The sequence below is a fragment of the Ictidomys tridecemlineatus genome, chromosome 2 (genome assembly GCF_052094955.1).
Source record: "Ictidomys tridecemlineatus isolate mIctTri1 chromosome 2, mIctTri1.hap1, whole genome shotgun sequence".
In the NCBI taxonomy this organism is placed as follows: Eukaryota; Metazoa; Chordata; class Mammalia; order Rodentia; family Sciuridae; genus Ictidomys; species Ictidomys tridecemlineatus.
In genome coordinates, this window is record NC_135478.1 from 93,411,759 (window position 1) to 93,424,254 (window position 12,496).

Sequence of the window (12,496 nt, forward strand, 5' to 3'; positions counted from 1 at the left end):
TCTGGTACTGGGATGGAACCCAGGGGTGCTTTATCACCAATTACATCCCCAGCCTTATTATTTTTTATTTGAGAGAGGGTATTGCTAAGGTGCTGAGGCTGTCCTCAGACTTGCCACTCTCATCTCAGCCTCTAGATATCTGAGATTACAGGCCTGTGCCACTGCACCCAGACCTCCTGGTTTTTGTTTTTGTTTTTACTGGGTATTGAAAACTCAGGGGCACTCAACCACTGAGCCACTTAGGGCTTTGCTAAGTTGCTGAGGCTGGCTTTGAACTTGACACCTTCCTGCCTCAGCCTCTTGAGCCTCCTGTAATACTCTGGATTACAAGCGTGTGCCACTGTGCCTGGCTATTTGTTTTTTAAGACAATGTTTTTGCTTTTGTTCTGAATGCTGTTCCAATATTTTCCATGTGTAGAAATAAATCTAACTTACTTTACACTCACATTCCTCAAATGGTTTTTTATTTTTAATACCTTTCTTTTATTTATTTTATGTGGTGCTGAGAGGATCAAACCCAGTGCCTCGTGCATGCTAGGCAAGCGCTCTGCCACTGAACCACAGCCCAGCCCTCAAATAGTTTTTATAATAATTGCCAAGGGCCAATGTCTCGGCTTGGCACCAGAATCACGAGCCACCACACACCTTTGTAGGTTCAAACAGCAATTCTTTATTCCAGCTCTCACACCGCCTCCACACAGGTCCAGGGGCAATCCCGTTCTGCCGTCTCCCGCACAATCCACCTACTCCACGAGGCTATCTCCAAATCCCATTTTAATCTCACGAGAACTCAACAGGAACAAGCAACAGGAACACCCTAATCCCAGCAATAATCTTCAACTTCCAACTTCCCTAAAACCCATTATCTTAAACTGGCAATGCCTTAAACTCAAGGAGCCGGTTACTTCCTCAAACCTGATCAGCTCTAAACCTGGATCCGCCTTGGTCCTTGAGCAAGGTCACCTTATTAAAGCATGCATGCAATGTCCCATCGAATGTCCTCTAAGCAGCATGGGGTACGCTTGGCAAGGAAATTTCGATGCGTCATTCCTACTTGGTAATGGCCCTCAGCAAATAATAATTTTAAAAACCCAAGACAATTGAGTGTAAAAAGACATTTTGCTTGTGTAAAAAGGCATTTTGTTTTCTCATTAAAGATGCTTTTAGAAAATTATAGCTAGAGTTTGACTCCATTTAGAATTTTCCAAAACTCTTTTTATTGACCTAAGACAAAATGATACTTCACCACTGTGTTCCTTGGCTCTGGTGTTGGGCCAAGTTTCCGGCCATGAGTAGAAGGATCTGCTGGCAGGTAGCATGTGGCTTACAGCTCTTGAGTGTTCCTTGCCCAGGGATGCTGTAGTTGCTCTTCCCTAATCCCATCTCATCTCCTAGGGACTGTGTTTTTGTATCTATATTTTAATTGATCTTCTCCCTTGTGCACCAACAGGAGCACGTCCAGAAAGTGCTGCTGGTCGTCACAGCGCTGTCTGTTCCTGTTCTCTTCTTGGGAAAACCACTTTTCTTGTTGTGGCTACACAATGGGCGGAGTTGCTTTGGTGTGAGCCGGGTAAGTGTGACTCCAGGTGTGTGTCACCACGTTGTGAGCACGTCTTTCAGTCATGCCAGGACTGGTATGGGTGCTGGTGCAAAGCCAAGCTTCCTTTATTTAGCACTTTGGTGTCGCCTGCTCTACAAGAGCCTGAAGAGCTTGTGAGTCCTGAACATGTGGACCCAGACTGCCCATGAGCCTGGTGTGGTGAGCTCATGAGCTCAGCCCTTCTTTACAGCTTATTGTAATTATAAAGCTTTTTCCAGATTTTTACCTCTTAACTTTTTCTTTCAATTTTTTAAAAAAATAAATAATACAACTAAATTATTTAAAATGTAGAAAATGGTATCCTGGCTAGGCACAGTAGTGCATGCCTGTAATTCCAATAACTTGGGAAGCTGAGGCAGGATTGCAAGTTCAAGGCCAGCCTTGACAACTTAGTGAGACCCTGTCTCAAAAAACAAAAAAGAGTTGGGGATGTAGCTCAGTGGTACAATCCCTAGCACCAAAAAAAAAGAGAAAGTCCTTAGTTCTCCCACCTAGTTATAAGCAGTTATCATGTATATTGAACTTTTTTCAGACTGACTATTCTCCCATATGTCTAGTTTTCACTCTTTAATCATCAAGTACAGTACAGTCATAGTGTCCTGCACTACTGCCCATTCCTAGAACGCCTTCCTCTTGCAGAACTGAAACCGTACCAATTCCTCTCCTCCTCCCTCCTTAAACCCTGGCAGAACTCTGTTGTCTATTTCTTTGAATCTGACCAATCTTAGTACCTCATAGAAGTGGAATCATGTACTTGTCCTTTTGTCTCTGACTTCGTTCACTTAGCACAACGTATTCAAGTTTTATCCATGTTTTAGCATGTTAAAATTTCCTTTTAAAGACTGACATTCCATTACCTGGATGTACCATGCTGTGTTTATCATGCATTTGTGGTGGACCTTGGACTGTTCCCCCTTTTGTCTATTGTGAATAGTGGTGCTGTGAACATGGGTATGTGACCATCTCTTTGAGTCTCTTCCTTCCATTCTTTTGAGTACATTCCCAGAAGTGAAGTGCTGGGTTAAACCGCACGTTTGATTTTTGAGGAGTTGTCACACCATTTCACCATTTACCACTACCTTGCCAACATTGTCTGTTCTCTTTCTAATAAAAACCATCCTATTGAGTATGAAGTACTTATTTTCTTTCAGAGAACTTTTTTGTTCTCAGAGAGCTGAATTGTTAAGAGAAACGAGAAACTTGGGTTTTCTTGCAACCTTGTAATGTTAGAGCTTCTGACTCTGCTCTTTTGCTTGGTAGAGTGGTTACACACTCATAAGGAAAGATAGCGAGGAAGAAGTTTCTTTGCTGGGAAACCAGGACATAGAAGAGGGGAATAACCAAATGGAAGATGGATGCAGAGAAATGACGTGTGAAGAGGTAATCTTTTCATTTGCTATTGATAAACTTAGATAAGCAATGAAGCTTCTATAGAGATAACCATCATAACAAAAGTGATAATTATCATTTCAGAAAACAAGGCAATGGTCACTTTTAACTTCCCAGTACTCTTTGGGTCACACTGATGGTGTCAGAATGGAGGGGTCTGGGATATCACTCTGTCGTTTTCCTTTACCCTGGGATCTGCTTTTGCAACATTGCTTGTTGTGCTTAAAGAGACTTGGGTTGTCATGAGCATTGCTGACACAGTCAGAACCCTTCCATAGCTGTGAGAACTAGAGACCTGGTTTGCACTGATTTCAAAGGGAAATGTACCAACTCACATCAGAGAGAACAGAGTTACTTTCAGGAAGTTGGTCGCAGATCCTGTTCTCTGATTCTGAGAGGCCTTCCCTGGGCTTTTTCTTTCTAAGTTTGCTGTATGTTCTGAAGCTGGTTGGTCCCATTGATGATGAGCCGTGGCCACAGGTAACTTTGGGCTTATTTTCTCTAGCCATTCTCTTTTGTGTGTACATGGACCTGTGCTTGCTAGGCACGTGCTCTACCTCTGAGCTGCACCCTCAACCCTTTTTTTTCAGTCTTTCAGTGGGAGGGGAGACACTCTTATCTAAATACTGCAGTAGGAGAAATCCCAAGGAAGGGCCCTGACACGCCTCCTGGCATCATGTGCCATCCTGACCAGTGGCTGCTGTCCTTGTTGGCATGGCCATACCTAAAGGCAGCAGAGTTTGGCTTAAATGATAGAGATTTGTTTCTCACAGTTCTAGCAGGATTTCTGTGGCTAGCTGCTTCTGCTGAGGTCTCCCCCTCAGCTGGCAGAGGGCTGCCTCCTGCCGCACATGGCGTGGCCTTTCCTGGAGTCTCTTCCTCTCCCTGTGGGAGCACCCAGTCCTTTTGGACTAGGGCCCTACCCTTAGGATCCCATTAGACTTTAATTATCTTTGTAAAGATAATTATCACACTGTCACTTTGGGACAGAAGTTCAGCATGCATTTAGGAGGCCACAGGTCAGTCCACAATGGCTGTGGCTGGGGAGCAAGACTGGTCAGCGAAAGGGCAGCCCTGGGTAGGCAGGATAGAGCACGTGCACTCCTCTATCTGCCTCATTTTCTTGGAAACCTTATTGGGCTTCTTATTAATCTCTCCACATTTTTGTCAATATTATGTAATTTAGTGTTTTATTTTGAGATTATTAATAATTTCATAGAATCATAGAACAAAAGAAGGCAGAGCTGGGGCATCTTAAGAGGCATCTTACCCAGTGTCCTGCAGCCTTTCTGCCCTCAGGACCCTCTTTTGGTGTCCTGGGGCCTTCTCTCCACAGCTCTCGGACCCAGGAAACATGCCTTCGGATTAGCGTCCTCTTAGCCTGTGACTCCTGTCATGTGGTGTTGGGTGGTTTCTGAAGCTAGCCTGGAATCCTGTGGCCCTCTCTGAGGATGTGGTCATGGCAATCACCATCTAGTTCTGCACTCTTTGTTTACATAGGGAAACTGAGGCTTGGGTAGGGGAGTAGTAGAGTGGGGAAGGGGATGGTGAGTTCTGGTCATGGGGCTGGTCAGACTTACTGTCCTCACCCCCCAGCCTATTCTCCTGTTCTCACTGCCATCCCAGAAGCCAGTGCTTTCCTTGTGGTCCTGCAGGGATACACTCCACAGTAGAAGCGGGCACTGGAGACAGAGTCTAACCTTCTGTGTCCTCTCTCCCAGTTTAATTTTGGAGAAATACTGATGACGCAAGTGATCCACTCCATTGAGTATTGTCTGGGCTGCATCTCCAACACTGCGTCCTACCTGCGGCTCTGGGCGCTCAGCTTGGCTCATGCACGTGAGTTGTGGTTTAGACCCGCAGTCCCCGGCCCCTGCTGAGCAGAAACAGTAGTAGCAGAGCAGGCCACTGCAGTGCTGTGGGCATGGGGGCGTTTCAATTTTGAACAACTCAGGCATTGAGGGGTATTTTAAGTTTTCAAGGGAGACCAGCACTGTCTCTGGGTTAGTGTGTGAGCTAGGACTGTCGAGTCATATGGACTCCACCACTTAATAGGAAGATCCATTGGCTCTCTTTGCTGAGGTGTGCATGAAGACCATCTTGGAGACGCGGGGGCTTTGGGAAATGAGAAGGCTTGAGGACCTCTGGCATAGACACTTTCACTCTGCTGCTACTGTTTCTGTTTTTTCCTTGCCATTGCTTTGTTTATTCCTGCCTTAGGAACACGGTGACTCATTTAAAGTAGGTCCTAACACAGTGCAGAGTCCCAGGGTTTGTTTTGCTTTACTTTATTTTTTGGTTCTGGGGGTTGAGCCCAGCTGTATTCTACCACTGAGCCACATCCCCAGCACTTTATTTTGAGACAGGGTCTCACTAAGTTGCTTATCACCTTGCTGTTGCTGAGGCTGGCTTTGGATTTGTAATCCTCTGGTCTCAGCCTCCTGAGTCTCTGGGATTATAGGTGTGTACCCCCACGCCTAGCTTGAGTGATAGTTTTGATCATAGGCAGTCCCGTGGTTCTGATGTTTCGTGAGTTTCAGTTTCTACAGTTTAGTTAAGTAACACCTATTCCCCAGCAACACAGCTCAATTTTTAGTTTCCGCGGTTCACTGTGAGGATGTATGTGATATGTGCTTCACTAGCTCTAGTCCACAGATCACACAGATGACACACCTGGGCTTTGTGATCAGAGGCCAGTCACATCACTTCTTCCGAAGCCTGTGGGTGGCTGGTCACTGCATCTGCATTCAGTCCATGCACATAGTCACATTGCCCCATTGTCTAGTGGTAATTCCACAGGAAAATTTTAAATAGTGGGTCATCACAAAGAATTGGCAAACCAAGAGGAGAGGGAAGCAAAGGAAAAAAAATGACAAAGTGAGGCCCTGGGATCAATCCCCAGCACTGGGGAAAAAATAAGTGATGAGGATCTGGTGGCCTAGAAGTGAGGCTGCAGATATTGCAAGACAGTGAAGGCACAGAACCCAGCGTCGGAAGCCGTTCAAAACCTAGGAAAGAAGGTAATTTGCCAAGTATCAGAAAAGGCACTTTCCGCCCCCCCCCCCTTCCCAAGTTACACATGGGAAGCGCCAGCACTGCACCCACGGACTTTAGGGGGCTGGTGTGTGTGTGTGCGTGTGTGCACGCACACGTTTGTGCTTCAAAAAAAAAGAAAACACTTTAATACTCAACATTTCTAATCTTTTTAAAATGAATTTACTTTTCATTTTCATTTGCAACCAAAAGTAAGAGAATTTTATTGTTTTGACAAAAAGTGAACTCTGCCAAATGATTCCTTTTCAGAGCTCTCTGATGTCCTGTGGGCCATGCTGATGCGAGTAGGCTTGCGAGTGGACACCACCTACGGCGTCTTGCTGCTACTCCCAGTGATTGCTCTTTTTGCAGTTTTGACAATTTTCATCCTCTTGATCATGGAAGGGCTTTCTGCATTTCTTCATGCCATACGCCTCCACTGGTGAGTTGGAGATGTGGCTGAGGAGTTGTTGTTTAGAATCCTGATTTTCCAGTGAGGGAAGTCCCTCCCACCCACCCATCTCAAGCCTAACACAGGCTGGTCTTTTCTTCCTGTGTTTGGCATCTGGGCTGAGGTCCTCTGAGTTAAAATTTTAGTTCTTCCTGAGATGTTATTGGTAGGTTCTGAAATGTTGTTATTGGCAAGTGAAAGCAAATTATGCCTGTAGACTAATCATATGTAATTCAGGCTTCTAATTCTCCTCAGAGTCTAGCAGATTGCTTTATTATAAAAGCCTCTTATGGGGCAGGGGTTGTAGCTCAGTGGTAGAGCGCCTGCCTAGCATATGTGGGGCACTGGGTTTGATCCTCAATATCACATAAATAATAATAATAATAAAAGTATCATTTCTAACTACAACTAAAAATATTAAAAAAAAAAAAAAAAGCTTCTTATGGCCAGGCGCAGTGGCGCCCACTAGTCATTCCAGCCACTTGGGAGGCTGAGGCAGGACAATCAAGAGTTCAAAGTCAGCCTCAGCAAAAGCAAGGTGCTAAACAACTCAATGAGACTCTGTCTCTAAATAAAATACAAAATAGGTCTGGGGATGTGGCTCAGTGGCCAAGTGCCCCCAAGTTCAACCTCTGCTACCAAAAAGATCCTCTTATGATTTCTTAATGTTTTATAGTATGTATGTTCGACTGTTTCTCTGCATCCATGATCTAAGTGGACAGGAGATTCCTGTTATCTGGCCTGACCCTGTGTTATCTGGCAGCTTGGGATGTGGTGGGGTGTGTCAGAGTTGCTCTTAGAAAGCCAGCACCATAGGGAGGGGTGTCTTCCAAGTAAAAATGTCTGTGCCAAGAACGTGTATGGAATGAAGTGATTTTAACACAGGAACATTTTTTTTTAACTTACACATGTTATTTTAAGGAACACAGAAATGTTGTTTCACAATCTTCCACTAATATATATTTTTTTTATTGTAGGGTAGAATTTCAGAACAAATTCTACGTTGGTGCAGGCACCAAATTTGTTCCTTTCTCATTCAGTCTACTTTCATCGAAGTTCAGTGATGGTGACAACGTGGCATGATCATATTGCTATAACCAATGAGCTTTCAGATTTATGGAGAATATCATGTTATAGAATTTCACATATGTCAAATTTATGATAGGAAAAATTCTGTCTTCATTGATTGCCTTATGACGTAGCCAAATAATTCTGTAAGATATACCTCTTCCTCATATGTTAAATATTTTGTAATGTTTATCAATTTCAGAAACATAATTTTTTTTGGTTTTTATTATGAGCAAGTGTAAGTTCATGCCAAATGTTATGTTAAAGTTATTTTTTAAAATACAAGATCGGAGGAGAGAAGCCAATTTTGGATGGCTAATTGAAAATGGTCTTAGATACTTGATTCCTTTTAAACCTTATTAAAAAATACAGAGTTTATTCTGTCACCTGAAGTTGTCAGATAATATTTTCCAATAGCTGAAGTTAAAACATAGTTTTTTAAACAATTTAATGATGGATAATCAAAAGATTCACCTTATTCTGCTTGATCAAAAATATGCAAACATTTTTTATTGTTTGCTACCTGGAATTAACAGTAGAGGATCATTTCTACTATTTCATCTTGTTTTAATAATGGGGAAATGGGATAAAATAACACACGACAAATGGTTATCCCATTTGTATATTTTTAAAAGACTCTTGTTATCCATCCTTACAGGAAACCAATTATGGTAATTGTATGTTTGGAAAGATCAACTAAATATTGAGCCTTAAACCCACTGTGGCTGTGGAGGACAGCATGTGGGTACAGTTTGAGCTCAGTGACCAGCCTGGCTGATGTTACTGAACCAGAGGAGTTTGTACCAAGTGAAAGAGAGTTAAAAGTAATAGTTGTATATTTTTATAGAAAAAGATAAATTAAGATATTTTACCATGAAGAGATTGCACTTATCCTTGAGAATAGTATAAATTTTTACTTTCAGACTAATTCTTAAATAAAGTTCTGATAAGGGTAAATATAAACTTTCAAACACTATTTAGATCAGTTGTAAACCAATTATTAAGCCATTAATTTATAGTCTTGAATTGAAATTCAACTATTCACTTGACATTTAATTTTGCCTGAATTCAAGTCATTCCTGTTGAACATTTTGATCTATTCCATATCCTTGTAAATTATGCTGATTTTTCATATTTTACCTCAGCTGATTTTAGATAATTATTTTGAAAAAGAAATCTGACATATTTTCACATTCTTAAAACTGAGTGACACATTAAGAGGCTTGTTTGTCCTGGTGTTCCTCTAGCCTGTTTAGGGTAGAGGGTATGGCCCTTTCATTACAAGCCAGGATTAAGGGAGCACTGAATTTAAGCAGATCTTTCAGGTAATTTAATGGTCTGTTTGCTGAGAATCATGAACTGAACATTATGTGACATAGCCATTACTCTAAGTTTAAACCTTTAAAAAATTAAAGACTCTGTGCAGCTGCTTGATAAGTGTTATCCAAAGCCAGCTTGTCCTTCATATGGTAATTATCAAGTATAAAACAGTGCTAATGAGACTCCTGAACATGACCCTGCTCTTAAGTTGTTTCTCTGGAAAGTGTAATGTTGGGCACTTGTTTTGGGTGAAACTGAAACCCTAACAGTGCTGTTCCGTTGCTTTTCCCTTGGAGCTGCGTTCCCTTGTACCTTGTCCTTTAACCGTTTGTTACTGTACCCCGAGGATCTGTGGTAATAACCGAGGTAACTAATTCATCCCAAGACTTCAGGGCACCCGTCAGCCAGGGACGTAGTATCTGCTGGAATTTTTACTACCCCAGCTAGTAACTGTCATGGGGCCACTTTTTAATTCCAATGAGTTCCTCTTTTCAGGGTATGGGATGAAGAGTGGAGAGTCGCTTTTCAAAGATAGTCTATGTAGTACTTTTTATGTAGAATGTAATTATATATATATAAAAAAACAAATTAATAACCTAACTTTTGTGAAAGAACTCTTTGGAAATATAGTTAACAATGGTAAATTTAGACACTGGGAGAACTTTTATTTCTTTATAAGTTGCTTGGTTTCCATATCATGTTACCAGAATGGCTGCTCTTTGTTCTGTTTAAAAAAGCTGTGCTAGAATTGTGATTTTTAAGAGATTTTATTCCCTTGATGCAAATTACCCAGAGGAAAAATGGTCAGTTGTCTGATTGATGCTAAATCTGTTTTATCTTTCTGGAGAAAAATGTCACAACAGCCACTTCATTCCACTTCCATTCAGATGTTTACTGCAGTGTGTTGACAAGAGTCCTAAATAAAAAACCCAAGGGACTTCTTTAGTAAAACAGAATATGATTTCACCCTGAATGGTGGGAAGTGCTCATGGTCACTTAAGGAGTGCAAAGGGGGTTGAACCCTGTGGACTTTCCATCTGCGAGAAGGACTCTGAAAAAACCTTCTATCTGCTGTCCTCATTGCTGGAGTGCGTTTTTTTTTTTTTTTTTTCATAAAAGGTCTCACTTATGTTATCCAGGCTGGCCTCAAACTTGTGATCTCCTGCCTCAGTCTCCCATGTAGCTGGGATTACAGGTGCATACCTCTGAGCTGGAACTTGGGATGGTTATTTTACAAGATTCTGGCCTCAGTGGTCAATCTGCCATAGCTTAAAAAGGCATAGACTCTGTGTAGCATAGGTAACCAATGTTGATCAGTCAAGTAGTCACACTTTTTTAGAGTTTGACCCATTTTGGAAAACAAAACCAAAAAAATAATTCCAACAGCAGTTCTGCAGTCTGCACTTAAAAATAATAAATTCCTGTATTAAAGTTTTAAAGGCATGTTTGCTTGTACACCACGTGGTGTATCTCTAGGGAGGATATTAAGAAATCTTATTTAGATGTTGGGCATAAGGCAGTTTGGTGTAGTAGTTTTTCTAGTCAGATCATCGAGGCTGAGCTTTGGTTTAGAATTTTAGGAAATCCTTGAACATTCCACCTGTTCCTTGATGGAAAAATCAACAAGAAGGTTAGGTTCCTGCGGTCAGCCCTGTGATGTAGGGGCTTAGCTCCCTGCCAGGGGAAATGACAATGAACAAGTTAGTATTTTGCTCCACAAATGCATGAAAGGGCAAATCTGCATCTTCCTATCAGTATTGAACTTCCTTTTGCTAATGACAAATAAATTCATATATATTTTTAAGATGTAAGTGTCTTGCTTTACTATGCCCTAGTTGGCTACAAAGCCAAAAAGCTCTGCCCCATTTCCCTAACCCTGAATGCCCAAATGAACCTGGCGGGTCTGGGGGCTCTGCGCCATGTATTTTTCCCTTTGGTGCCAGGGGTCCACCGTGGAGGTGGCCTAGAGTCGAGTCCTGTCACCTCCGAGATGTCCCCTTTGCTCGCCTGTGACACGTCTCTTGCCTCAGCTTTCTTACCTACAAAACGGGCATTCGACTTGCAGGTACCCCGCCACCAGGACTGTTCTAGCTGGGCCAGGAGGCGTGCACTCCGTGCACCGAGGGGCGGGCGCACCGTAGCAGCGCGGGCCGGGCCGGGCGCTGGGGTGGGGCCGTGCGGTCCTCGCGCCGGCCGTTGCCGGGCGCCTGTTGCTAGGGGCGCCGTTGCCACGGACGCCCGTCTGGCTTCTGACTCGGTCTGTCTTGCTGGGCTCCGGGTGCACCGCACAGCGCCATGGACGACCTGCGGGTGCTGTGGATGCGCGACCTTGTGTACTCGGCCTTCAGCATCACAGACCCCCAGCTCTTCGAGGAGCTGCTGAACCGCGACGATGGCGAGGCCGAGGACGTCATCCTGCACTTCCTCAACCAGATGAGCGACGAGGAGGGCGCCGCCACGCTCTTCTTCTACCGCACCGCGGTGCCGGAGGAAGTAGAGGTGGAGATCGGTGAGCCGCCCGCCTGCGCAGCGCGTCACACCGGCGGCCCCGCCGTGCGCCTGCGCACGGCTACCCGGACGGGCACCGCCGCCCCCGTCCGCGCGGGCTTACAGCCCGCTGGGAAAGGCTGACCTGGCTTGAGAAGCCGCAGCGAGCCCTTATTTAGCCCTTGCTGTGTTCCGGCATAGCTCCAAACGCTCCCATCAACTCATTAATCCTGTCGGGTGGGGGTCCTGCCATCCCTGCCCCTCGCTCGACAGATGGGAGGACTGGCACTCAGAGGGCTAAGCACCTCGCCCGCAGGCACAGAGCTGGCGAAGAGCTGCTGTCCAGTAGGAGGTTGTGGACAGGAGGGAGGGCCTGAGGGCATCCTGACCCCGTCTCACCAGGGTGAGATGAGCTCTCCTTTCTACTTCTCCTTGAACCTGAAGTGCTAAGAAGTAATGCTTCCAAATCGGGATTTTAAAATGACACTAATGGTTCAGTGTTCAGGTCGAAACAATGATCCAGAACCTCCATGGCAGTCGACCACCCATCCCATAGCCGGTCCAGCCCACTCTGTGATAGGTCCAGGGACATCAGAGAGCAGGGAGGCTGGTGCAGAGTTAGATGGGGTACAGGACAGAGTGCCTGGGACACTCGGACAGGACCACAGAACACAGTTGTGAGCCTGAGTGATCCCCTCCTGTGCTAGTCATCTCCATAGGACTTCCTGATCCCACACAAGTCCTCTTACAGGTGCAGTTCCAGGCAGAACTACTTTTTTATTTGTATTATTTTTTAAAATAAAGGTACTGGGCATTCATTTATTTTAAATATTCATTCTTTGTTTGCACAAAATAATACATGTATTTATTATGGAGAAATCCACAACTAAACAACAATAACAAGTTGTTAGTAGCCCTCAGAGAGATGACCACTTGATAACATTTTGGCATCTAACCGTCCAGTCTTTTTTTCCTCCAAGGCAGAATTTTGCAACCGACCACTATGTTTTACCTGGTTTCCAATTTAGGCTCTTAATATCTCCAAGTGAAACCATAGCTACAAGGACACACTTCACAGGAGGAACTATTAAACATGTACCTCAATGTCAGGGACCTTGATACTTCAAAAAATTTACACCAAGACCCTG

At 44.0% G+C, this 12,496-nt stretch overlaps 2 protein-coding genes across 3 annotated transcripts in view; both read left to right on the plus strand.

The window, feature by feature from the left end:
• Positions 1–10,665, plus strand: part of Atp6v0a2 (ATPase H+ transporting V0 subunit a2) — a 34,353-nt gene extending 23,688 nt beyond the window's left edge. For both annotated transcript variants that reach the window (XM_078039323.1, XM_078039324.1), the window contains 5 exons: positions 1,451–1,570; positions 2,861–2,980; positions 4,711–4,828; positions 6,293–6,464; positions 7,451–10,665. In XM_078039323.1, coding sequence (XP_077895449.1) covers positions 1,451–1,570; positions 2,861–2,980; positions 4,711–4,828; positions 6,293–6,464; positions 7,451–7,556 — 636 coding nt within the window. In that variant the 3' untranslated portion in view covers positions 7,557–10,665. The remainder of the gene's footprint in view (positions 1–1,450; positions 1,571–2,860; positions 2,981–4,710; positions 4,829–6,292; positions 6,465–7,450) is intronic.
• A 136-nt stretch (positions 10,666–10,801) lies between these two features.
• Dnah10 (dynein axonemal heavy chain 10) overlaps positions 10,802–12,496 on the plus strand; it is a 122,832-nt gene continuing 121,137 nt past the window's right edge. Inside the window, exon 1 of the mRNA XM_078039348.1 lies at positions 10,802–11,370. Coding sequence (XP_077895474.1) covers positions 11,157–11,370 — 214 coding nt within the window. The 5' untranslated portion in view covers positions 10,802–11,156. The remainder of the gene's footprint in view (positions 11,371–12,496) is intronic.